The sequence below is a fragment of the Saxophila tyrrhenica genome, assembly GCF_035928015.1.
Source record: "Saxophila tyrrhenica strain CCFEE 5935 chromosome Unknown scaffold_9, whole genome shotgun sequence".
In the NCBI taxonomy this organism is placed as follows: Eukaryota; Fungi; Ascomycota; class Dothideomycetes; order Mycosphaerellales; family Extremaceae; genus Saxophila; species Saxophila tyrrhenica.
In genome coordinates, this window is record NW_027041741.1 from 30,368 (window position 1) to 55,118 (window position 24,751).

At 55.6% G+C, this 24,751-nt stretch overlaps 10 protein-coding genes across 10 annotated transcripts; 7 read left to right on the top strand and 3 right to left on the bottom strand.

The window, feature by feature from the left end:
• Positions 1 to 85: 85 nt before the first annotated feature.
• Positions 86 to 3,119, top strand: SFB3 (COPII coat Sec23p-Sfb3p heterodimer component; the record flags this gene model as incomplete). The annotated part of the gene is made up of 3 exons (XM_064803164.1): positions 86 to 1,972; positions 2,060 to 2,971; positions 3,024 to 3,119. 3 exons carry the CDS (start codon positions 86 to 88, stop codon positions 3,117 to 3,119), a joined length of 2,895 nt encoding a protein of 964 aa, XP_064658079.1.
• Positions 3,120 to 4,367: 1,248 nt separating this feature from the next.
• On the top strand, positions 4,368 to 5,266 carry LTR77_005923 (uncharacterized protein; the record flags this gene model as incomplete). The annotated part of the gene is made up of 3 exons (XM_064803165.1): positions 4,368 to 4,894; positions 4,950 to 5,088; positions 5,144 to 5,266. The coding sequence occupies 3 exons, from the start codon at positions 4,368 to 4,370 to the stop codon at positions 5,264 to 5,266; spliced, it is 789 nt and encodes a 262-aa protein (XP_064658080.1).
• A 245-nt stretch (positions 5,267 to 5,511) lies between these two features.
• APN1 (DNA-(apurinic or apyrimidinic site) lyase) lies at positions 5,512 to 7,109 on the top strand (the record flags this gene model as incomplete). Its single annotated transcript, XM_064803166.1, has 2 exons — positions 5,512 to 5,929; positions 5,983 to 7,109. The coding sequence occupies 2 exons, from the start codon at positions 5,512 to 5,514 to the stop codon at positions 7,107 to 7,109; spliced, it is 1,545 nt and encodes a 514-aa protein (XP_064658081.1).
• Positions 7,110 to 7,518: 409 nt separating this feature from the next.
• Positions 7,519 to 8,079, bottom strand: LTR77_005925 (uncharacterized protein; the record flags this gene model as incomplete). Its single annotated transcript, XM_064803167.1, has 2 exons — positions 7,519 to 7,845; positions 8,053 to 8,079. 2 exons carry the CDS (start codon positions 8,077 to 8,079, stop codon positions 7,519 to 7,521), a joined length of 354 nt encoding a protein of 117 aa, XP_064658082.1.
• A 75-nt stretch (positions 8,080 to 8,154) lies between these two features.
• LTR77_005926 (uncharacterized protein) lies at positions 8,155 to 9,103 on the top strand (the record flags this gene model as incomplete). The annotated part of the gene is made up of 2 exons (XM_064803168.1): positions 8,155 to 8,397; positions 8,456 to 9,103. 2 exons carry the CDS (start codon positions 8,155 to 8,157, stop codon positions 9,101 to 9,103), a joined length of 891 nt encoding a protein of 296 aa, XP_064658083.1.
• A 2,003-nt stretch (positions 9,104 to 11,106) lies between these two features.
• Positions 11,107 to 12,255, bottom strand: DIM1 (Dimethyladenosine transferase; the record flags this gene model as incomplete). Its single annotated transcript, XM_064803169.1, has 1 exon — positions 11,107 to 12,255. The coding sequence occupies one exon, from the start codon at positions 12,253 to 12,255 to the stop codon at positions 11,107 to 11,109; it is 1,149 nt and encodes a 382-aa protein (XP_064658084.1).
• Positions 12,256 to 12,433: 178 nt separating this feature from the next.
• LTR77_005928 (uncharacterized protein) lies at positions 12,434 to 14,089 on the top strand (the record flags this gene model as incomplete). The annotated part of the gene is made up of 1 exon (XM_064803170.1): positions 12,434 to 14,089. One exon carries the CDS (start codon positions 12,434 to 12,436, stop codon positions 14,087 to 14,089), a length of 1,656 nt encoding a protein of 551 aa, XP_064658085.1.
• Positions 14,090 to 14,864: 775 nt separating this feature from the next.
• Positions 14,865 to 15,413, top strand: LTR77_005929 (uncharacterized protein; the record flags this gene model as incomplete). The annotated part of the gene is made up of 1 exon (XM_064803171.1): positions 14,865 to 15,413. One exon carries the CDS (start codon positions 14,865 to 14,867, stop codon positions 15,411 to 15,413), a length of 549 nt encoding a protein of 182 aa, XP_064658086.1.
• A 464-nt stretch (positions 15,414 to 15,877) lies between these two features.
• On the bottom strand, positions 15,878 to 21,993 carry LTR77_005930 (uncharacterized protein; the record flags this gene model as incomplete). Its single annotated transcript, XM_064803172.1, has 2 exons — positions 15,878 to 16,276; positions 16,336 to 21,993. 2 exons carry the CDS (start codon positions 21,991 to 21,993, stop codon positions 15,878 to 15,880), a joined length of 6,057 nt encoding a protein of 2,018 aa, XP_064658087.1.
• Positions 21,994 to 22,724: 731 nt separating this feature from the next.
• LTR77_005931 (uncharacterized protein) lies at positions 22,725 to 24,664 on the top strand (the record flags this gene model as incomplete). Its single annotated transcript, XM_064803173.1, has 2 exons — positions 22,725 to 22,732; positions 22,822 to 24,664. The coding sequence occupies 2 exons, from the start codon at positions 22,725 to 22,727 to the stop codon at positions 24,662 to 24,664; spliced, it is 1,851 nt and encodes a 616-aa protein (XP_064658088.1).
• Between the last annotated feature and the right edge of the window lie 87 nt (positions 24,665 to 24,751).

Here is a 24,751-nt window from a genome sequence, read left to right on the forward strand (position 1 = left end):
AGTTCCACCCGCAACTTACGACTGAAGAACACCACGCTAGACGACGCACACTTCGCACCGCGCGCATTTCGATTCGTGGTAGCAGATGCAGCAGGGGTACGAGCAATATGGCGGCCAGTATGGCGGCCAATATGGCCAGCAGCAGCAGGGTGATTTGTCCCAGCAGATGGGCCAGATGAGCTTGGATGGGGCCGCGCCTCAGCAGACGAGGAAGAAGAAGAACCGACATGCATACCATCAGCTTGAGCAGCCGGCGGCGACTGGGGGTGGGCAATTCTTGAACGGGGGAGTTTCAGGCCAACCACAGCCTGGCACAAGTCCAGGACAAGCAGTGACCGGGGCAGCACCATGGCAGCAGCAGGCATCTCAGCCATGGCAGAGCCAACCCGGTACGCCCGGGCTCGGTCAGCCGATGCAGCCGATGGGTACTCCAATATCAATGAGTGCGGTGGGTGGCCCACAGCAGGGAGGGATGGGAGGAGGCCAAGGCAAGGTGAACCCGGACCAGATACCTAGTGTACCACTGAGTCGAGACCTACCGGCGGACTACTACAAGAGCAACATGTACCCGACGATGGAACAACGACTACCTCCGCCTGCCACGACTCCGTTCATCGCCTACGATCAAGGCAACGCTTCTCCGAAACATGCACGATTAACAATGAACTGCATACCCGCTTCGCACGAACAATTAAACGCTACCTCTCTCCCACTTGGTCTGGTGATGCAACCTCTGGCAAGGCCTGCGGAAGGAGAGCAAGCCATACCGGTGCTCGATTTCGGGGAGGCAGGTCCACCACGATGCCGAAGATGTCGAGCCTACATCAACCCTTTTATGATCTTCTCAAACGGTGGCAACCGCATGACCTGCAACCTTTGCGGACATCCAAACGAGGTTCCGGCCGAATACTTTGCACCTACAGATCCATCTGGTATGCGGGTCGATCGTGCACAGCGTCCTGAGCTCCTGCTGGGAACATGTGAATACCTCGTACCCAAAGAGTACTGGTCGAAGGAGCCAGTCGGCATGCGGTACTTGTTCCTGATTGATGTGAGTGCAGAGGCGTGCAACAGGGGCTTTGTGCAAGGCATGTGCGATGGTATCCTCGCTGCACTATATGGTAACGAGTCAAGTGAGGAGCAGGCAAACGGCGACGAGGAAGGCGAGGCCTCTACAAAACCAAGCAAAGTGCCTGCAGGAGCCAAAGTCGGATTTGCGACGTTTGACCGCGAAGTACATTTCTACAATGTCGCGCCATCGCAGTCAGGGCCACAGCAGCTGGTGATGTCGGATCTGGAAGAGCCCTTCACCACGATTTCACCAGAGTACCTGTTCGTCGACGCAGCAGAATCAAAGGCGAACATCACCAAACTGCTTGGCTCAATCCCGCAGATGTTCTTCAACATCAAGCACGCTGAGCCCGCATTACTTCCGTCACTACAGGCTGCCCTCGCAGCGCTGGAAGTAAGCGGTGGCAAGATCGTGTGCAGTCTCGGCAGTCTGCCCACGTACGGACCGGGCAAATTGCAGATGAGAGATAAAAGTCAGATGTCAAATGACGACAATGAGCTCAGCCGGACACTTCTCAAGACCGAGCATCAAGGCTTCCGGAAGATGCAGGCAGATCTGGTCAAGGCCGGTGTAGGTGTTGATTTCTTCCTCGCAGCGCCATCCGGTGGCTATCTCGACATCTCCACCATTGGCTTTGTCGCCGAGAAGACTGGCGGAGAGACATTCTACTACCCGAACTGGACATACCCGCGGGATCTGCTGAGGCTCGAGAAGGAACTCAGTCATACCGTACAGAGGGAGCAAGGTTATGCGGCGTTGATGAAAGTGCGATGCTCAAATGGCCTGCAGGTGTCGCATTACTCTGGAAACTTCACGCAGCATACGTTTGGTGCCGACTTGGAGTTGGCCAGTGTGACGGAAGACAGCGGGATGTGCGTGACTTTTACATACGACGGCAAGGTAAGTCTACTCTTCAATCGGTTCGCTTCGCTGCAATAAAGGAAGCACTGGTTCTCAGCAATAGCAATACTGATCCTTCTCTCACAGCTTGATACCAAGTTCGACGCCTATTTCCAGTCCGCACTGCTTTACACAACACAGTCCGGTCAACGCCGGGTTCGTTGCAGCAATGTCGTCGCCCAGGTCAACGAGTCTGCACGAGAAAGCATGAAGCTTGTCGACCAGGATGCGGTCATTGGCATCCTCGCCAAAGAAAGCGCCAGCAAGATTGCCGACAAACCACTCAAAGACATCAGACAACAACTGCAGGACAAGATGACCGACATTCTGGCTGGCTACCGAAAACATTTCTCCGGCTCTCATCCGCCTGGCCAACTTGTGCTGCCTGAGAATCTCAAGGAGTTCTCCATGTACGTCCTTGGTCTGATGAAGTCGAGAGCGTTGAAGGGCGGCAAGGAACCACCCGACAGGCGCGTGAACGAGATCAGGATGCTGAAGGGCATGGGTCCTGCCGAGCTCAGCTTATACCTCTACCCACGCATGATCGCATTGCACGGCCTGGAGCCTGAAGAGGGTTTTGCAGACGAGAATGGCCATCTCAGAGTCCCGCATGCCGTCCGCGCCTCGTTTTCACAAATCGAAGAGGGAGGTGCTTACTTGGTGGACAATGGGCAGATACTGCTCCTTTGGCTGCATGCACAAGTCTCGCCGAACCTACTGGAAGATCTTTTTGGTGAAGGCTTCGACGAGCTCTCCAAGCTGGACCCGAACCTGAGCGCATTGCCGGTGTTGGAGACACATCTGAACGCTCAAGTGCGGAACATACTGCTGAGCATGGAGACGAATCGAGGCAGCAAAGGTCTCTCCATCCAGTTGGCGCGGCAAGGCCTGGACGGAGCTGAGTTCGAGTTTGCGCGACTACTGTACGAGGATCGCAATGGAGAGGCGAGCAGTTATGTTGACTGGCTGGTGATGCTGCATCGCGGGGTGTCCATGGAGGTGAGTGTTCGGCCGATGAATGGCATTTTGTGCATCGCTAATGATCGAACAGCTCAACGGCCAGAGAAACAAGGGCGGAGAGGATGGATCCTCCAGCATAGCCAACACGATCAGCGGGCTCACGCACAATGTACCTTACTTCAACTGAGCGCCTGTCGATTGATGAAGATGCTGGCGTTTGCGAGGTGCCGGCGACAGGGGTTTGCTCCTCCGGCGCCACCGTCCAAGTTCCCATGAACGCCAGACAACGTGGCACGCAGCTGCCATCGAGCCTGACATTACCACTGAGACGCTTAAGATCACTAGACACGCCGTCAACGCAGCGACTTCGGGTTCAGCGGAAAAGCGGCGGAGGGCAGGATCCATGAACTCACGGTATACACAGCGAATGCGGACAGAAGCACTAAAACATGGCACAGAGCAACGATATAGACGAACTTATGGGTCTGTGGTGTGCAGAGATTTGTCAGCAGATAGTTGACGGACAATGGAGCACTCGTCGGAAGCATGCTGTCCCCCACTCCGGCGCCGTGTTCATGTCCTGCTTCAACATGAACCCACGCTCTCTGCATAGTCCATAGGTAGAACAAATCTGCCGTCAAGGAAGCGGCATACCCACGTGGCTTCCCCCATATCAGGCTCTGGCGTGAAGGCAACTTCGTCTCATGGTTGCAAAATCGTGTTTCCGTTTTTTCACTCGATGCCTCGTGAAAGGTGGAGACATAGCGTGCGGCAGTAGATTCAGCATCTGCCAGCCGGGCTCTCAACCTACCTGTGGCCACGAAGCAGCCAACACCACAAAGCGCGATGCTCGTCCACTGCGCTCGTTTTATTTCGGAAGTAAACAGCACTGGGCGTCTCTCATCAGGACGAGTGGGTCGTGTACAGTACCAATGCTTCCTATATTACTTCGATCGTTGCACAGATTGTGTTCTCAAGGTGTATCCATGTCGGACGTAGCTAGCCTTGACCAGAGCGTCGTCCGTCCGTTGCCGCTCTCAAGTCCTAGTCCACGGCTCGACAGCAGGACAATATCATACACCCGCCGGCATAAGTTCCCCGTGATAGGCATGTGATACTGTCGCCACGTCGTGCCGGCCCACGTCGGTAGAGAATGAGGTCCCATCCTTGATCAGTCTTCCGCTGAGCCCGTTCACTACCGTATATCATGGGTCCAGCTTGCTCACACCAGGCTCCCTCCAAGTCCACACAGCCTTTTCTCAACCCAACTTGCTATTAGTCGATCCCTCTGCCTCAATATCCAGCTCAAGTCAGAAAACAAAACTCCACCCATCTTATGCCAGTAGTGCCGATCAGGTACTGGAGAGCCGACGGCGGGTATCAAGACCTTCCGCAGCCTCCCTCGCCCCCACATCGACCTGCCCCTCTGCTAGTCATGTTCTTCTACATGCCCGGCCTTGGGTGGCAGGGTTGGGTCCAGCAACCAAACGTGAACCCACATCCACCGCCTGGATACGCGCCTTACCCTCAGCATGCTCCTCCACCGTACCATCAGCCGTGCGCGCCGCAGCAATATACACCGCAGCAGTACGTGCCTCAGTACGCACCTCGCAAAGGTGCCGTCTACGTCGAAGGCCCCATACCGATTGCCAGACTCTACTCGCCGCCACCCGAGTATGGAAGGGTGAGCCCCCCGCCGCCGCCGCTTGCACCTGCAGCCGTGCCTGAGAAGGAGAAAGAATCGAAAGAGGATGAAGAGAAGGAAGAGCAGCCAGCAGAGGAAGGAGGGCCTGAGCAGGAGATTGAGGTCAAGGAGAAGAAGAAACAAGAGAGAGCGCCTGTCGCGAGACTTCCTAAGCTTGAGAAGCACACCAACTACCTTTTCGACAAGGAGCATACCATGGTGCACGTCTTCAACAAGGCCGCTCCTGTGTGGATGGAGAAGTATCGGAAAGAGCGATTGTAAGTGAACAGTTACTGCGATGACTTTGGCCGCGGCGCTCACAGTTTCTGGCAGAAAGTTCAGGATGTTCAAGGTGAGCGTCAACTTCACCGTCAAGATGATCATCGAGAACGTTCTCAGGACCGCCGGCGACAGCTGCAATGCGTGGGCGGTGTCGGAGGCTTACGAGCGAGGAGGCGGTGGCTGGGACAAGGTACGTTGGAGTGACCCCGTTGCTGTCGGTGGTCGTGATACTGATCGAAATGCAGGGAAGTACTGTCCTCTACGACAGCGAGAAGGCCAAGGGTACTTTGAAGACGATGGGTTGGTCGTGGAAGCGTGGCCAGGTGCTGCCGCCGGTCTGGTTGGTCGTGCATAAGGTGGACTTCTAGTGGAGGAAGTCCTCAAGTTGTTTCATGTCGGTGTTATGTGATCTATTCAAGGGTATTTTGACACGATGGGAATGGACATGATTGTATGTAGTTGGGAGTACTCCGTAAAGGTAACAGAGATCTTGCAGTTGGAGAGGTGTCCCGGTCTGCTCTGCTCCTTCCCTTTCCAGCCTAGCTCCATCGTCCCTGCATCATCCATTGGATCGCGTGCTTTCGTGTCATCGACGCGACGACCTCAAGACACGATGGCAAGAAGAAAAGCGGTCACGAAACAGGTCAAGGCAGAAGAAGAAGCGTCAGACCTGTCGCCGCCGCCCGCGGGCCTGCTGAAGGAGGAGCCTGCGGTCAAAGGCACCAATAGAGCAGATGAGACGTCCAAGGGCAAGAAGCGAAAGCGGAAGACGAAAGAGACGAAGAACGAGGAACCAGTCCATGAAGACGTGAAGGCTCCGACGAAGAGAGGGAAGCGCCGCAAGGTCGAAGAGAAGGAAGAGGAGGAGGAGGTCGTTGCTGGTGCTGAGGAGCAGAACGGCGGAGTGGTCGAGAAGAAGGTCAAGCGGAAGCGCAAGACCAAGGAAGAGAAGGAAGCAGAGGCTATGCCGCTCGCTGCTCGAACGGTGGGACACAAGCTGTACATTGGTGCACACGTCAGCAGTGCTGGAGGTAAACGAGGACGATGTCTTGTGAACACAAGCACCCACTAATACATCTCCTAGGCGTCCATAACTCCGTCGTCAACAGTGTGCACATCGGCGCCAATGCCTTTGCCTTGTTCCTGAAGTCTCAGCGCAAATGGGCCAATCCACCATTGGCCGACGAAGCACGTACGACGTTCCACTCCAATTGCAGCTCGCACTCCTACGACCAGACGCAGCATGTCGTCCCTCATGGCTCGTATCTGGTCAACCTCGCCCACACCGATAAAGCACGAACGACTCAGGCCTACGATGCTTTCCTCGATGATCTCCAGCGATGCGAGAAGCTCGGTATTACGCTCTACAACTTCCACCCCGGCGTGGCAAACTCGACGAATGGTGACCGGCAAGTAGCAATCGCACATCTGGCTTCGAACCTCAACAAGGCTCACAAAGCAACTTCAAAGGTCGTCACGTTGCTTGAGAACATGGCAGCAGGTGGCAATGTGCTCGGAAGTACCTTCGAAGACCTCCGCGACACCATCGCCTTGATCGACGACAAGGAGAGGGTGGGAGTGTGTCTGGACACCTGCCATGCCTTTGCATCCGGCTACGATCTTCGCACGCCGGAAGCCTTCAAAGCGACGATGAAAAAATTCGAAGCGACTGTCGGCTTCAAATACCTCCGCGCCATGCACATCAACGACTCCAAGGCACCTTTCGCCTCGCACAAGGACTTGCACGCCAACATAGGTACCGGCTTCCTGGGTCTGCGAGCCTTTCACAACATTGTCAACGAGCCACGATTCCAGGGTCTGCCGTTAATACTGGAGACTCCAATCGAATCGCGCGATGAAGACGGTGCGCTGTTGAAGGACGAGAAAGGCAAGGAAAAGGAAGATAAGGGCATTTGGGCTCGCGAGATCAAGCTCCTGGAGTCCATGGTTGGCATGGACCTGGAGAGTGAAGAGTTCTCGTCTCAAGAAAAGGCTCTAGCGAAGCGAGGCGCGCCGGAGCGGCAGAGGCTGACTGATCAGATCGAGAAGAAGCGCGAGAAGGATGAGAAGAAGGCCAAGACTCCGAAGAAGAAGAAGCAGGGTAAGAAAGGGGTGAAGGGGGAGGCAGCAGACGAAGAAGACTCGATGTCGGCTGCTTCGCCGCTCAGTGATTTGTCGAGCGATCATGAGGTAAATGACGGGACAGGCTGATGTGGGTATGCTAGACTTGTTCACAACGGCATGAAGACTCAATTCGCCCAGAACAGTGCTTGTGATCACGAATGCAATGAGTTCCAGTACTACCAACCCTCTGCTTGCCAGCGGCGAGACCTCGTTTGCAATCCTAATCTCCTCCCAGATCCTGAACAACGCTCCAGCCCAACAAGCTTCATGACGAACCTTCCAAGCAGATGCTGAAACCCATTCGTACCGTTCCAGGTCGCAAGCCACACATCAAGCGTCCTCTCTGCCCGCTCCTCCGGCGGAAGGCCCCGGCCCTACTCATGGACTGTCAGCAAATCGTATCACAGCAATCTGGTACCTGGAGAGCTTACCTCCTCCACTGTCATCCTCCTTCTTCTCCCCTGGCGTCAAATTCCGCAAAGCCGGATGCTTCGGATCAATGACCTCCACCAGTGCCTTCAGGGCCGATCTTGCGTTGCTTCGGGATGCGGGTGGTATCGTCGCGCAGAGCATGCAGCTCCTTGTACAGGCGGCGTAGTGGTGTTACTGCTTCTTGGGGCCAGCTGCCATATCCTGTTTTCGGCAGTGTGGGAATTGTCGCCGCGCTAGGAATGCCGTTCGCTTGGTGAGGTGCTGCCATATTGTAGGCCTGGATCTCCCCTGTCCTACGAAGCTTTCCGAGCCACGTGGATTTGGACGGCTTTTTGGCCCAGGCTGTCTGTTGGGAGACGCGTTTCCGAGAGACGTATGAAAACTCGCTGGTCTGAGAAAGGTCTTACCGTGTTTTCCCTGATGGCAGGACCGAGAGGAGGACCTGTTCACGTATTAGAGAGGGCCTATCGACTGAAGCAGTTTGTTCTTTGATGCACAAAACTTGCCAACAGAGGCCAAACCTCAGACACCGAACAATGAAGATAGTGAGTGTCCCAGAGACGTTGGCAAACCCATCTGAGACCACTTGTTCTCTCACCAATCCTCCTTCATCGTCCGTCGCCATAAGAACACCTCCGTATCCAAAACGTTTCCAGGCTCACGAAATCGCGCCTCTCTGTTCCCTCAAATCGCTCAGATTATGGCGGATCCTCCGCATGTCCCATATCTCAATCACCTCGTCTCTCTACCGGTCCTGTTATTCTCCCAAGCTGAAGAAGCCGATGACACCAATTCCCTCAACGCCATGATCGATGTGATGAAGGTCACAGCACCAGACCTCAAACATGGTCCACCGAACATGAGACCGGCAGTGCAGTCCTTCTACGATTTCGAAACGCCACTGTCGACCGCAAACGCCGCGGCGATAGCGTCAGAGCTGGAGGTAAGCATTCTTCTTTGCCGCGACTCACTCAATGGAATCGTTGCTGACTCTCCTCCAGGAAGCAAGGCCCGACGGATACGTGCATCTTTTCCGGAAGCTGACCACCCAAGTCGTGCTGAACGTCAAGGCCGCCCTGGTCACTGAAGAGATTGAAACCCGAGTGCCCTACCAGAACTTGGCATTCTTTCTTGACACCTGCTACAACGAGCTTGGCAGAGATGAAGAGCGCGAGGATATCAGGGAGGTGTTTCTTGGTGCAATGACAGCCGTCAAGGCGAAGAACGACGTCGACCATCGGGAGCACGTGACTCCCAATGTTGCCCATTTCTTGAAGGTTGAGGAAAGCGATCCGGAAGCGATTGGTGCGGGTATGCGCAAGTTCCTCGAAGTTCTTGTCATTCCGTTGGATGGTGCCCTGCTAAGTTCGATGGAGCGTTTCGGCTTCGTTCAACAGCACGCCAGCATGTCCGACCTCATCGACAAGGTCGCACGTCCATCACCTGATCAGGGCGGTTACATGGCCAACAGGGACCATCTACAGCTGCTGCGTATGCTGAAACAGGGGGAGGACCCCAAGAGCAGTGTGATGTCGTCCTTGCTGCGGAAGACCGCCTCTGGGCTGGAGGTAGCGCTTCGGGGCAACGTCTGGGAGGCTCAGCTCGTGATCGGTCTGGCCATCTTAGACTTCACGGAGAACGACGACTGAGCTGCATTCTCGAGTCGAAATGCGTACGACACGCTGGCGCAGGCGGAGAGATGGCCAGCTGAGTCTGAGTCAGCAGAGGAGATCAAAGGACAGGTTTGGTTGCGATGTACACCATGCTTAGGCAAGATGTAATGCCTCCGTATTGAAAGCATAGAGCAGGTTCAATGCATAGCCTGAGCAATCAGACCGAAGGCTTCGAGGTCCCATCACGAATCGTTATCTCCAACCCTGTTCATCAATAGAGCAATAACGACGTCGAGATGTTCTGAGAATCCCCATCCAGTTCGAGAACACGTCGTGTCTGCCGATGTCCCCTGCTGGTTATGTAATCATCTTCACATCCGTGCGACCTGCTGATGTGATTGGGCACGCTGCTATGCTTCTCTATTCAGCCCCTTAACTCCAGAATCGTGGTCGAAAGTGCCCATGTTTTGAGATCGTGGGATTACACTGCCTGAGTCATGGACGAATCTGGGGTTTTGGACAGGGGACCCCTGCGGCTTCCGGGCTGTGGACCCTGAAACTCTCTCCAGACCTCACCTCAAGAATAGCAAGAACGACCTGGCCATGACCACTCAGTCGCCATAGCCCAATGGAGTAAGCGAACAGAGCCTTGCGCGACTAGTATACCGTGATAGCCTCAACGACATAGCGGACGCTTCACCGACGATGGTCTCTCTTGATGCAGACTGAGCGGACTCCGCATCACATGCATCAAACTCCCAACATATTGTACGATTGAGCAACGAGGGAACAGCAGCAGCAAGACGCGGTTGTTTTATGATCGAAGACGTTGGGACAGCTTCTCGGCGTGTGAACCGTTCGAGTCGCCATACCACTTGGTATTGCGCAAGGTGATGGCCATCTCTGTTGACCTGGGCTCAGTGGCATCATCCAAGCAGTCGAGTGTGGCCAAAGCGTGCCTGCCGTGTATGGTGTTATTGCATCATTGCGTCACTTTGGAGAAGGAGCACAGTAGCGCAGTCCGGGACGCGCCTCCTCTCTGCGACCGATGCTTTCGTCGACCAACGCTTCTTCGTCTGTTCGGCGCAACTGGAACTGTCGTCAGCTCGGAGAAGGACCTCGCATTCACTCTTACATGCTGACATGAAGTGCTACTAGAATAATCGCTTTCTCACGGCGTCTCTGCTCCCTTTGGCCCCTCCCCTTGGGGGTGGTCGGCCCCCGTCGCCTACCGTCAGCCGCAGCAGCAGCAGCAGCAGCAGCGCGTATGTCTACGTTCACCTCGCTGGCGCACCATTCACGTGATACCAGTGCATGTGCTGATGGTCGTACTTGTACAGCGCCGCGACCAATGCACAATCTGCCACGTGAGTTTTGCCCTGAACCTATATTGATTATTTGCTAATTTCGTGCTTTCAGAAGAGCGGGCACGTCGCTTCCAAGTGCCACGTACGTGTCGTTCTAATCAACCATCTGATCAATTGGGTTCATATGCCTTTGATATTGAATGGTTCTCTGACCTATTCTCAGGTCATCAAAGATGCTGTTAAATGTCATCTCGAAGCCTCGCTCAGCGACGAAGTCGATCGTGTGCTCCTTCCTGCGGTTGAGGCTGCGGTGAACTCCCAAGTCGAGTCAGCAGTCAAATCCCAAGTCGATGCTGCGGTGAAGTCTGAAATCGACACCGCGGTCAAGGCTGAAGTCGACTCCGTAGTCAAGTCTGCAGTTGAATCTGCGATCAGAGACGCGATTCTTCATCATTCAGTTCTCAAATCTGCCATCAAGAAAATTGCGTTTGAATACGTTCAACACCTGAATAAAGATGACGGTTTGTCTCTCCCATTCTTTTGTCTCTTCATCTGCTAACTTTTACAGCCTCCAAGTAGAAGACCGCCCAACCCCCGAGCTGATGGATGTTTGCTGGAACGGTGATGGGACGGTGATGGATGTGATGACGTGATTGAATTCGGCGTTTTTCTGTTGCATACTTCGAATGGAAACCAATTTTGTTTTGCAGGTCACTCCCTCGAAGCTTCGTCTCAAGCGAAATGCAAGCCCTCCGTATTGAAAGCATAGAGTAGCTTCAGGAAATCACCCTCATCACACATCCTCGCTCGCTTTTCAATCAGCTCAGTCTCCTCCAACACCTTCAGCACCTTCGATCGCACAAGCTCCGCAACCTTTCCCTTTCTTTTCCTGTTCGGGTTGCCCTGTCGTTTCGCCGCCTTCCGCGCCTCTTCCTCCTTGAAGAAGTCGGGCAGATCGTCCTCGTCATCCACATCCATGATCCCTTCCCACTCATCTTCACCCGCCATCTCCTCATCCACTTCCATGCTCTCCGCCGCAGCCGCATCAACAGGCCCATCATCAAGCTGAACATCATTCTGCGCACAAAACGTCCGGTAGTTCGACTCCAGCATGTCCATCACACTATTCGTGCCAATGAAAGCTGCCCTCAACACCCTGTTCTTCCTCACAAAAGCGATCCGTAGCAACCCATCCCACTCATCGTAACTGATCTGCGGCCGCGGAGTCTTGGGCGTCAGACGCACCACATTCGACTCTACCTGCGGAGGCGGGTTGAAGTTGTTCCTGCCCACTTTCATGACGTGGTCCACCTTCGCCCACATCTGCGCGTTGACACTGAGGCGGGAGTAGAGCTTGTCGCCAGGCTTTGCAAACAGACGCATTGCAAACTCCCGCTGGAACATGAGCACGCAGGTCCGTGGTGAGGGCGAGGTGGCGAGGAGTTTGAACGTCAGTGGCGAGGAGATCTGGTATGGCGTATTGGAGATGCAGACGTCGAAGTAGGGTAGTTGGGGCATCTTGATCACATCCCCCAGATTCAGCTCCAGTCGTTTGGCAGCAGGCGTGCCTTGGAAGCGTTTGGTGAGTTCGGCGGCCATGCGAGGGTCCTGCTCGACGGCGATGACCTTTTTCGCCTTCTCCAGGATGCGAGTGGTGAGGTTGCCAGTACCGGGACCGACTTCCAGCACAATGTCGGATTGTTTGAGATCGGCCTTGTCCACGATGGCTTGCGCGACTCCGGGGTTCTTGAGGATATGCTGGCCGATGTCTGTGTTCATTTTGAAGATGTTGTTGGACATTTTGCCCTTTCGTGCCGCCGCTCCGGCGTACGGATCGGATTTGGCGATTCCATTGCCACCTTTGCGTGCGGGTTTGCCCATTCTTGCAGAATGATGTGGTCGTTGGTCTTGCTCGTTGAGAAGGCCGGGTCGAGGTATGGTTTTCATGTGAAAGCCAAATTTTGTGGGCTAGTGATCTGATATATGACTAAGCATTTCGAGCTCGACCTTCTACATGTAATCGATGCTTCCATCCACTGCGCAAGACCACCTCAACAGGATGAACAACCAACAGTTCCGGCGGCTCCTGGCGACGTCGCCGACCGATCAGCATGGCAAGACTCCTCCCGGCCAGACCGGCGCCGCATCCTCCAATCTTGGCGGCAAGAGGTCAAGCTTCATGCCCATGACACCGCGAACAGTAGGCAAAGGTGGTATGGATGTCGACTTCGCCCGCCAGGTACGCGAGCGCAACGTAGGAGAACGGCCGACGAAAAAGTTCAAAACTGCCACACCCCGCGGCGTGAAGTATGGTGCCGGCTACACAGATCGCGCAAAGGCGAGAGCGGAGGCGGAGGGCACAGGTGACGACAAGGAGGAGAGGATCAAGGCGCTGGAGGAGCAGATGAAGCTTGGGCAGATTCCTGAAGAAGTGTTCTACTCTTTGAGGGAGGAGATTACGGGCGGAGATGTTGGCAGTACCCATCTGGTCAAAGGGCTGGACAGGAAGCTGTTGGAGCGCGTACGGAGGGGTGAGGATGTGCTGGGTACTGGTGGTGGAGAGAACGAGGACGAGCCTCCGCCAGACGTCGACGAAGAACTGGACAAACTGGAGGAGCGAGAAGTGGAGGCGGTACAGAAAGAGAAGGCGCTGAAGAAGGGCAGCATGGCGCCACCGCCTGTTGCAGGAGTGAAACGATCGCGCGACGAGATCATGACGGAGCTGAAGGCGCAACGAAAGGCTGCGGCTGATGCGAAGGCAGCGCCGTCTCTCGATACCAGCAAATGGAGGAAGGTGGGCGACAAGAAGAGCAGGGTGGAGATGGACCACAAGGGGCGGGAAGTGCTGATTACTATGGATGAAGATGGGATCGTCAAAAGGAAGGTACGGAAGGTGCCCTTGCAAGACACCGAAAGTGCTGCAGAGATGCCTGACGTTAGCAAAACGATCCTGGGCGCTGACGCTGTGATTCCCGAAACGTCCAAAGTCGCTGAGAAGCAGGAGGATGAGGATGATGACATCTTTGAGGGTGTTGGCACAGAGTATAATCCACTTGGTGATGAGGTCAGCGACGACGAAGGCAGCGGAGATGACAGCGATGCGGCAGATCCAAAAGACGACACCGCGAAGGAGCCTCCAAGCAGAAGAAGCGATGAAGCTATGCAGTCGAGTGGTGAGGAAGGCGAGATCAGCCAGGCGTCGTCGCCAGAACCCGACACCGAGCCAGCCATCAACCACGAAGACACACGGACTGTCGAAGCAGAGATGCCCAAGCCGGCCGCTGCGCCGCGAAACTACTTCAGAGACACCCTCTCTACATCTGACGAGCCAGCCCAAGACCGCCTTGCCGGAGTGCAAGACTTGCTGAAGAAAGCTGCTAAAATGGACTCCACTCGTGAAGATGCGGATGAAGGTGACGAAGAACAGAAGGCCAAGGCGAAGAGACGACAAGATATGTTGGCTCAGAGAGATCGAGATCTTGATGATATGGACATGGGCTTTGGTGGAAGCCGGTACGATGAAGGTGAGGAAGATGGGGATGGGAAGAAGGTGCGGCTCTCTGAATGGAAAGGTGGCGCAGATGATGGCTGGGAGGAGAAGGAGAAGGGAGGCGGTAAGAAGAAGAGAAAGCCTAAGAAGAGGAAGGGTGATGCCAACAACATGGCTGATATCATGCGCGTGATGGAAGGTCGTAAGACTGGCGGCGAGAAGTGACCGAGGCTCGGTCAAATTGCTCGCGGCTCAAGCTCTTCTCCCAACACGACGATATGAACATCCACAACGGTTGAAGACCTGTGCAATAAGTGTTCTCACAGTTCTCAAGACTCGAAAAACCTGCTGCGCACGGATTCTAGGCTCAACATTTGCTCGCCGGCTAGAGATCGAGGCGAGAAGCTTTGTTGCTTGGGCCGCGAGCATTTTGAGGAACCCTCGGAGGGCGACAGCGAATAACCGCACATATGCGTCTTTGGTCTCGCCATTGCTACCCCATGTTGCAAATGCGATCCTGCAACAATGTCCCGTCCGATTGCAAGGCAAAATATGGATATCGGGTGTCAAGAAGCGCTCAGTGGCCCTTCGGACAGTTCTCAGCCAATGGAATCGCTCTAAGCGCCAGCTTCATGCAGCCATCTGCTATAACAGTATGCGCCCTCGCAGAGCCTCAAACACCACGCTGGATACGCCCGAAAACAATATAGCAGCAGTGTCTGGCGCGACCGCCTCGACCAGGTAGGCTGTTTTCATTCGTGCCGACGTCGCGTTTCAGGATCACGCAGTATGGGCTCAGGCAGGACTGTGCCGCAATCTGGCAGATACATGAAATACGGTCTCGCTGCTTGATCAATGGCAAAATTAGGCTCTGTGTATCATCATTCTTTCTCGCCGTCAGGCTCTTCTCAGCTTCTTCTTTTCGTTCTTCCAGCTCTACGTTCCCAAGCACGGGATATTCGTCGACTACCTTACAGCCGGCCCGTCTCCATCTACCACGATGCCTTTACGAACATCCGCCACAGTCTTCAACCTGATGCCTCGATCCGAACCATCTGCTGGCAACAACACGACCTCAAATCTCTGCCTCTCACTCTCCTCGAGCAGCGACAGCCAAGTCCTCATCTCCAGACGCACACTCATCGTCACCCTCGCCCTCTGCGCCCTTCTCACCCTCCTCTCCATGGCCGCAGCGTCACTTCTCCTCTACCGCGAGATAGCCCGCCGTCGCCAGACGAAAGTAGCAAAGAAATGGGGTCGCCAGTCCCGATTCAACCACCGGATCAGCCTCATGCGGAAGGAAATCGACACGGAGTACTCGAAGCACTACACGGGGTACTTACAACACGAACCTGAGAACCCGGAGATGGGAAGCGATAGCCCGGTGGAGATGATGCCGCCGGAGAGGCTGTGCGAGGTGCCTGCGATCCCGGCGCTCGCGGCGAATAAGAATGCTGGGACACCGAAAGGGAGGTGGAAGACGATGAGTTTGGTCTTTGATCAGGGAGTGGGGATGTGGATGCCGAAGCGGGAGAGGACGGTAACGTGATGGGATTGAGTTCTGGTATTGTTCTTGATATGAGGTGTAGACGTGGAAGGTTTCCCGCGAATTAGCGATGGGAAGGGCATGAGGTCTGGGAAGTGGCGACAACAACCTTGCCTGCTCCCACCAGTCTTAGTCCCAACCCACTCGACAACCATGAGAGGGATACGAGGAGACGCCGAGACGACACATTAGGAGTAAGAATATAATACAGTACAGTTAAAATCTAGGTCGGATCAAAGATTGTGGTATCTCCAGCGCGCGCCCGTTCCCGCAGCACCATCTCGCAATGCAATCGACCCAGCCGTAACACCCATGCAAGCACAGAATTGCGCCTTCGCTACCAGATGCTTTCCCATTAAGGATAGACGCCCTCCCGCCACTTTTGCGCTCCAACACCGCGCGATGCAGCAAACATCCTCTTTTCCTCCATCCCGCGATCTGCCCACCCTTTCCAACACACGTCCCTCTCATCTCGGCGCAGCGCTCTGCCGCCTCCTCTTCATCAACTCATGCGGCTTGCTCGGATCACTGGGATCCATAAACGTCATCAACACCGTGCTGAGCTCCTTGAAATCCACCGGCTTCGTCATGTACGAATTGAAGCCCGCCTCGACGCACTTCTCATACACGTCCCCGAGCACGTTCGCACTGAGCGCAATGATCGGGAAATAGGGCAGCTTCGCATGACGCTCCCACTTCCGGATCTCCTTGCACGTCTGGTAGCCGTCCTTGTTCGGCATGTGCAAGTCGCAGAGGATGATGGAGTAGTAGCCGTGCGGGTGCGCGAAGACCTTGTCGGTGCACTCGACGCCGTCGATGGCGATCTCCGCTTCGATGGAGACTTTCTTGAGGAACTTCTGGACGACCTGGTCGAGATCTGATTAGCAAGCTGTGCGTGGGGAAGAGGTGATTGGGGGAGACTTACAAGCTGGTTGGTCCTATTGTCCTCGACCAGGAGAACCCGCTTGCCCTTGTTGCCAAGTCTATTGGTCAACTCGTCAAAGACTTGCTTCTGTGTCAGAGCGACCTGTTGCGCGCTGTCCTGATTCCGGTCGGTGCTCATCTCGCGTTCTTTCCGTGGGTCGAAGATGGCCGCGAAGCGTGATGGCTTCAGTGGTTTGAACACGAAGCGGAGCCGACGTTGTTGGCTGAGCTGGTCGTAGTTGTGATTGGGAGCCTTTTCCATGATCTTCCTGCGTTGCGAGAGGTCTGTGATGACGATCGTTTCCGTCGCGTGGTGAGGCTGCGACGCCAGTACTTGCTGCACGAGAGCAACAATCTCGTCGACGCTATGGAGGACGATGACAATGTGCGTGAAAATGACAGGATCGTCACCGCCAATCATCTCCTGGCACTCAGAAAAACTCTCCCTAGCAGTGATCTGGTGCGGGATGGTGCGTGGTAACGTCTGATCGATGTGCTGTACGGTGGCTTCGCGGCTGTACTTTAGCGGACACAGCACCAAGATGGAGTACATAGGTGGAAGTAGACTGTCGCCGGGTGAAAGAGCACGAGCAGTGGTTTCGGAGCTTCCGGAATGAGCAGAATCTGCCTCCGATGTCGAGCGCCGAGGACCAGCAGGTAGAGCCAGCTTGATCGGAGGCATGGCAGGGATCGATGAGTCCGCAACATACGATGAGGCGGATGATCGCTCGGAGCGCAGACTACTCGTTCGAGCCGCCGACCTGAGAGACGGGTCTGAGCTCGTTGAGGATACAGACGGCGAGTCTCGACCAGCTTCCGGTGGTGTGCCGTATGGCGAGGGCGATTGGCTGTACTCCAGGGCGATTTTAGGTGATGGCCTGGCTTGCCCTTCGCTCTGCGCTTGGATGGAGCCGGCTTTTGTCTTGGTTGCTGGCATGGGAACTGGTGTTGCACCGGGCGTAGGAGCAAGGGGCATGGGCAGCATTGGGATATTAACGATTCCAGGCGTTGCGGCCTCTCGAGGCTGGTCTCGCTGGCTCGGCAGGGCAGTCTTGATGAAGAACGTGAATGTCGATCCCTTCTCCGGCACCCCTTTCGCGCTCATGTCACCGCCATGCAGCTGAGCCAGCTGTCTCGAGATGACGAGCCCCAAGCCGGTGCCACCGTGTTGCCTCGTACTGCTGCCATCGATCTGGCTGAAGCGCTTGAACAGGTATTCCGCCTCACGATCAGTAAAGCCTTGGCCGGTATCGATGATGTCGAACTTGATGTACATCTCGTTCTTGGCCAGCTCAGAGTTGGTGGCCTTCTGCGTGCTGCAGCGGATGAAGACCTCGCCCTTCTGCGTGAACTTGATGGCGTTGCCAACGACATTAAGCAAAATTTGCCGGATGCGGAAGCGGTCGCCCTTGACTTGTGCCGGCACGTCTTCTTCGACCAGATAGTTAAGTTCCAGACCTTTCTCGATAGCCATGGTAGATGTCAAGTCGTTGACTTCTTCTATCAACGCTCGAACGTAGAGCCAATCCATATTCAGCTGTATCATCCCAGCTTCAGCCTTGGAAAGATCCAGAATATCATTGATGAGCCCACGCAAGCCCTCAGTGCTCGATCGGATGATGTTGACGTGCTCGAGCTGCTCGGTCGTCAAGCTGCTGTCAATCAAGAAGTTGACCATTCCGGTGATGCCGTTCAGAGGAGTCCGGATCTCGTGTGACATGTTGCTCAAGAAGCGTGACTTCTCGTCCATAGTCTCCTTCAGATCCCGCTCAAGTACCTTGTGGTCGTTGATGTCCGTGCAGGTGCCATACCAAGTTCCCTCCTCTTCGTGATTGCTCTGCAGCAGTGGCTCCGCTAGGAGCACTCGCACCAGATGCCATCTGAACTCTCCGTCCTTCGACTTCAGCCTCACCTCAGTAGAGTAAGAAGGACGGCCGTCGGCATCTCGCGAGACCTTCAGGATGCCAGTACCTGCGAGCTCCGACAGTTTCCGTTGCGGCATTTGCGAAGTGATTGGCGAACCATCGGTGCTCGACACACCTTTCTCGGTCTCAGAAGAGCCACTGCTCGAGCTTGCCGAAGCAGACACCTTGCGCTTGAAGTCAGGCGGGACTGAAGTTGGGACATTGCTCGGCGTGGATGAGTCCTCCCCAAACGTCGGGAGCCTGCACTTAGCAAGATCATCAGGGTGCACATGGTCCATAAAGCCAACACCAAGCGCCTGAGCTTCCGTCTGGCCGGAGTAGTGGATCCATTGCGAGTTGCAGAACGTGACACCCTTCAGCTTATTGACCGCAAACACAATCTGAGGGCTGGAGTTGGCCAGCGCTCGATACTTCGCCTCTGAAGCTGCAGTTTCGTGTTGCCGAGCCAGGTTCATCTCCGCCATATGCTGCTCGTGGAAGTCCATCATCGTACCGATCCAATGTACAATCTTTTGTCGCTTGTCCTTTAGCGGTGCAGCGCGGACGTAGAACCAGCGGTAGCTGCCGTCAAACCGTTCCAAGCGAACCTTTTGCTGAAGCTGCTGAGCCGTCCGAAGAGATCTGTGCCAGCTAGAGGTGAAGTCCTGACGATCGTCCGGATGTATAGCTTGCCAAGGCTCAGTGAGCACTTGTCGAGCTTCCTGCCCTCTGTAAATCATGTACTTCTGGTTCACCCATGTCATCCGTCCAGTTTCAGGCTCCGCAGTAAAGATCTGAACTGGGACTGAGTCGATGATAGTACGCAGTAGCCGCTCGGACGGCGGAGGCATGTCCTCTGACTGAGATCCTCTCCTCCCTTGTGCAAAGACTCCAGGGGTTGGCACCTCGACAGTAGGCGTTCCCGGTGCTCCAAAGGACGATAGAAAGTCGGCGCCATACGAATGCAGTTGAGAATGACGCTTATCCGCGCCGCTTTCTATCACGTTGGATGGCGTCCGAATTGCTGCTGCAGGCCGCTGTGCTGGTGTCTGTTCGGGCTGGACGTGAGGACTGCGCTCTCTGACAGTTGTCTTCTCATCCTTGGGAGGCACCTTCACCTTCGGCTTTCGCTCACTCTGAGGATACTTGCTGTCTTCGCTGCCTGGAGGCGAGGACTTCCGGGCGCCTGGCTTGCTCTCGGAACTTGGCATCTTGCGCGTTGGCCGTGCTGGCGTCTGAGCGTGAGTGCTGGCGTTGCTCGTAGTCCGCTGTCCAGTACGCCTCTTTGCTTCGAAGTAGTTGTCTATCATCTCTGTGCCGGTCAAGCCAGGTGTGCCTGCAGCAGATCGAGTCGTCCAGTGATGGCTGGCAGGATCCCATCCTGGAGTCCCGACGATTGAACTTGTCGGGCTGTACTTCGATCTCCCAGAATACTCAGAGGGGCTGGTGATGCTGCCAGATCGGGATCCGGAAGGTGGCTCCGCGTTGGCGCTGACAAGGTCCGCCAGAGACGCGGGTTCGACGGTCATGGGGGCGTCGCTGAAAGTCTTTCCAGACGCCGTCCTACGGTGTCGGATGCTGACCGTTTGAGTGTGTGTCGAAGAGAATTGCTGCGAGGTGGCATACGAGGTAGCCAGATGCGGGCCTAGCAGCTTCAAGGAATTGGTGAGGTTCTGCGGATATGGCACGGTCGAGGTCAAGATTGATAGCACTGCAATTGGCGCTTTCCTCTCGAGATCAAGCGTATTGCTCCTCTTGGGTGGACCAGAACGGTCAGCTCCTTGTGAATAAGTCCTCAGCGACTGCATAGGCTGCGAGAGCGATGGATGCACCAATGGTATGTGGATGACCGTATTTGCCCTGTCGACGCCAATGGCTTCCACCTGCCCAAATTGCGAGTAGTCCTTTGGTGTATTGGCCTCCTGGAAAGAGTCTTCCACATGTTGACCGTCAGACGCAAAGAAAGGATTGTCCTCCTCATCGGCTTGTATGGCCGGAGAAGGTGCAGGCGACTGGGACCAAGGCGACGCCGGATATTGCTCGTACTCTTCGTAATCTCTAGCCATGACCGTGACGTTGTCAGACGCAAAAGCTTTTCGGTAGTTGCCAAAGAATCGCTCTGCATGGCTTTTGGCGCCTGAAGGTGTTGGCTCCGATTGTCTGGTAGTTTGATCCTCCTCAGGAGTCTCTTCTTGAGAGCTTGAAGTGTCAGGCACGTAGTCGCGCGTTACAGTGACGACCCGACCTCTCTCTAGCACGCGATTGACTCCACCGGACTCGATCAGTGGTCGTACCTCGTGGTCCAGAGATCGCAATGTCGGAAAGACCTCCGCATACGGTCCCGACTCGGCGTCACCTGCAACACTGCTAAACGCAGGATCGCCGAGCGACGCTTGCCGCACAGAGCTGGTGGAAGGAAAGCGGTAAGAGGAGAGCGGAGTAGGTCCTGGACCGGCTTTAATCCCTGCAGCATGCGTTGCCATGCGTTGTGGTCCTGGTGGTCGTGCAGACTTCGCTGGAGTCTTCTCGAACGTCTCCCTGCCGTGACCAGCGTAAGAGTGCCGAGCTTCCAAACGAGGTCGTGTCTTGCCAGCTTGAAGCCCAGAAGTCGCCATCTCAGTTCCCTCCACAGCTGTTACCGGCCGAGATTCGCCTTGTGGCGTGCTGGTTTGAGGTGCCTTTGCGTGAGCAGTCTGCTCCAGGATCGTGGGATGCGGGACAAACTCCTCTGGTCCGTTCATGCTGAAAGTAGCCTTCTGACCCCACGGCACGTTCTCAATGTCGGTAGGGTCCATCGGCACGACCAAAGTCACTCTGTCGGCCTTGTAATGGTCGTGGATGACGTTGGTCACCGTTGCCCACCACTGCTCCAAGCCAGGTTCGGTGTTCAATTGGAGAACAAGATCGTACAGATTGGGCGTGGGAAAGCGAGGATCCTCCGGCGCTGGAAAGACAGTACCAGGCGGCATAAACGTGCTTGGGTCCACAGCTGGCGTGCTGCCTCCCGAAAACATGTCACTTGACTTCCCGGGAGTATCGTCGTCGCGTGGGGGCATCCCGGAAGCCGTGGGCGACAAGGCGGTGAAGGGCTGGTGGAAAGCCGATGGCAAAGCTTTAGGCGTGCCTGGGACATACGGGAAAGGGTACGATGGCGTTCTAAGCGGAGGGTTTGCTGCTGCCGGTGTCGCCGGTACGCTTGCTCTCACGGTCTTTGACGATTCTGTGGATTCGGTAGACATGGTCGATGTCGTCCGCGCTGGCGGATGAGGCTCCGTGACGGCGGCATCGAGAGATGGCGAATCCCCGGTTGCGGCAGCTTCCTCCTGGATCGGCGACACCCTTGAGATGCCCGAGTCTCCCTTGAACGAGCCCTGGCTGCGGCGCATGCGCTGCTGCAGGAGAAGTCTCGCGTTCATGGCGTCCCGGAGATTCGCGAGACGCTCCTCCTCAGATGTGGTCGGCGTGTTGGCGGGGCTCGAATTGCTCCGAGTGTTGCGCTCTGCCGTGGACGCTGGTCTCTTGCCATGCTCCGTCCCTTTTCTCACGCTCGCGCTCGCACTCTTCTCCTCCTTCTCCATCGGGCGCGGCGAGGCGTCGGACAGCCTGCTGAAGGACGATCGGCCAAGGGGCGGTCGTCGGGGAGAGTCGACGTCGGACACCTTGGGCCGGAGGGGGACATCGGTCTTGGTGAGGCTGGGGTCATCGTGCTCCGGGTCGTCGTCGGGCGAGTCTGGCGGTGGAAGGGGAGTCTTCATCGCGCAGCAGCACCTCGCTCCCTCTCCCAGCAAGGCAAAGCCGGCGACGCATCCAACGGGTTGAACAGCGCGCCTAGTGCAATCGCAGAGAGCCGCATCGGAGGCTCGCTCTCACGTGTTCGTCAGTATCGGGGGCGTGGGAGAGTTTGCGATAGCCATCCCAGTCCCGCTCGCGTTTCCCTGCAGCGACACTTCACACATTCAGGGCTTCCTCTTGATGACGTCCGCCGAGCGCCCGAGAAAGCCACTTTTCGGAGTGAACGGGATCTGAGCTGGACCCTTGTTTTGACCTCAGCAACATCACGACAACAACATGAAGACTCTTGTGGATGAATCCATTCCACCAACGAGCACATCTCGAACACAATTGCAGACAAGATTCTTCACGCGCTGCATTGGAGCACGTCTGATCCACCAACGATGTCGGCAACGACGCAGACATCGAGTACGCCAGAGGATCCGTTGGAACCCGTCCAATAGGGCCACGGATCCCCTATCTTCATTACTGCTCTTTCCGACTATAAACCACCATTGTAGTGACTGTCGCCTCTTCGCGTTCAACGCATATGCAAGGTAGGTTATTACTGATGCATGGCAGAGGCTGGAACGACAGGCCCGCGCCGATCCAGCCTTGCAGCTACAACTGCGCCACCGAACACGATAACGCCAGTCCTCCTCCTCTCATCAGTTTGACTGGTGAACACGTTCGACCCAGCATCAAGCGCGATACAATGTCCAGGTGTCACTTCATCCCATTCATATTCTCAAGCAGCTGTAGCTGTCTTTTCTTCAGACAGCAGCAGACTTCTCCAAAGTTGCATCTTACAGTCCCCACCCTACACATCTTCCGAGCCTGGCTACACGTCCACACTTCTGCCCTCAGATCCACTTCTTCGTCTTCAAGAAAACGGTGCAGCGGATGGCGCTCCCTATCACCTCCTACAGCCGTCGACTTGCCCACGACGAGATCCGAGTCCTTCTGTTGGAGCCTTCGTCCGACCGTACAGCCGATATACGATGCGACCTGGTAGTCAGAGCAGTGGACGCCAGTTCCCCAGCATACGAAGCATTATCGTATACCTGGGGCCCGCCGTACCTTGCTGAAGAAGACGACGGCGCCGCTTTGACCGGATACACCGAGGAGGTCAGACACATCAGCCTCTGCGGCATACGGCAGCCAGTCGGGTCCAACTTATCTGACTGTCTAAAGCGCCTTCGATTTCCTAGATCGACAAGGGTCCTTTGGGTGGACGCTCTGTGCATAAATCAACAAGACGACGAGGAGCGATCACATCAGGTATCCATCATGTCAAAAGTGTATCGAAATCGTAGCCGGGTCGCGATCTGGCTCGGTGAAGATTCTCCAATCCACGAAGCCGAAGTCATGATGCCGTTCTTCCGCAGCATCTTCGAGCCTTCGTCGGAACTCGAGAAGTTCGAGACAAACTTGCCTTACAGGAAAGGGGCAGAAGATTGCCAATGGATAGACCAAAGATTTCAACGATTGCTCACAGACATTCCAGGAGTTCCAACAGTACGCGAGATCACGTCCTACGCCAACTCAACGAATTGGACCGATATTAACGGAGCACCTGTTTGTTTCCACAAGGACGACCGTGGGTTCGAAAGAAGCCCCATCGCAACCTACTTCTGGCAGTGCTTCTTTCACATGTGTACGCAGACATGTTTCCGGCGAAGATGGGTACTCCAAGAGCTGTGTCTTGCCTCGCGGGCGGAGGTCCTCTGCGGCGACTTCCACATGGAGTGGCATCAATTCACTGCCGCTCACTATCTCACCCACGACCTTTTACGGGATATGGGCTCAGGTCTGCCGCTATGGGAATTCATTGACCCTCCTGCCCTGCGTCCCTACCGGCCGAGCGACGTCGAAAAGAGGAGGGAAGGTTTTCCTCGTGAGTTTCGGACTTACGAAACGCCAGACATGGGTCCGGGCATGGCGCTCCTTTCACAAATGCGAACATTCCATGATGCCATGTGCCAGGACCCGCGCGACTGCATCTACTCCTTGATGGCGTTCGACGATCGTCAGACCGTGCAACCTGACTACTCGCTAACCCCGCAGCAGCTGTGGACTCAGTTCTACCGTGTCTTAATATCTGAGGGTCATCTCAGCTGTCTGCTGACTGAAGCCTCCCGACAGATCAGCTCTCAGCAATCAGCACTTTCTAATGACAACCGACGCAGATTACGATTTCCAGCGCTACCATCCTGGCTGCTCGACTTCGCCGCTGTGGATACAATGGATTCCTTTGAACACTTACACCTAGCGTGCGGCAAAGCCCAAGTCAGTACCGCCCGCATCCACGAGCCCGATCGCCTGGACTGTACGCTCCAGTGCATTGGTCAGGTGGTGCTTCGCACCGCATGGGCACTCCTGGGACCTGAAATATCCGCGGCGACGCTAAATGCTGTGAGCAAGGCAGGCCCCTCGCCCATCGGCGGCCAGTATTCCTTCTCGTTCACAGCTCCGCAAGCGATCGAAGTCATCGGCGGCCATAATTTCGCCCTACACAGCGGTGACTACATTTGCCTTTGGTTGGCCGGAGGCTACACTTCCTGCATAGCACTGCGCCGCGTACACGGGAAGGAGAATATGACCACGGACGCGCTGCAAGAGGATGTCTATCGCATAATAGGTCAAGCCGCGTAATTAAATCGCCCGACGTTCCTAAGTAGCCGGGAAGATCTTGCTGTCGCTATGAAAGCCAGGGCATATCCTCGCTCGTTCGTACTTGTG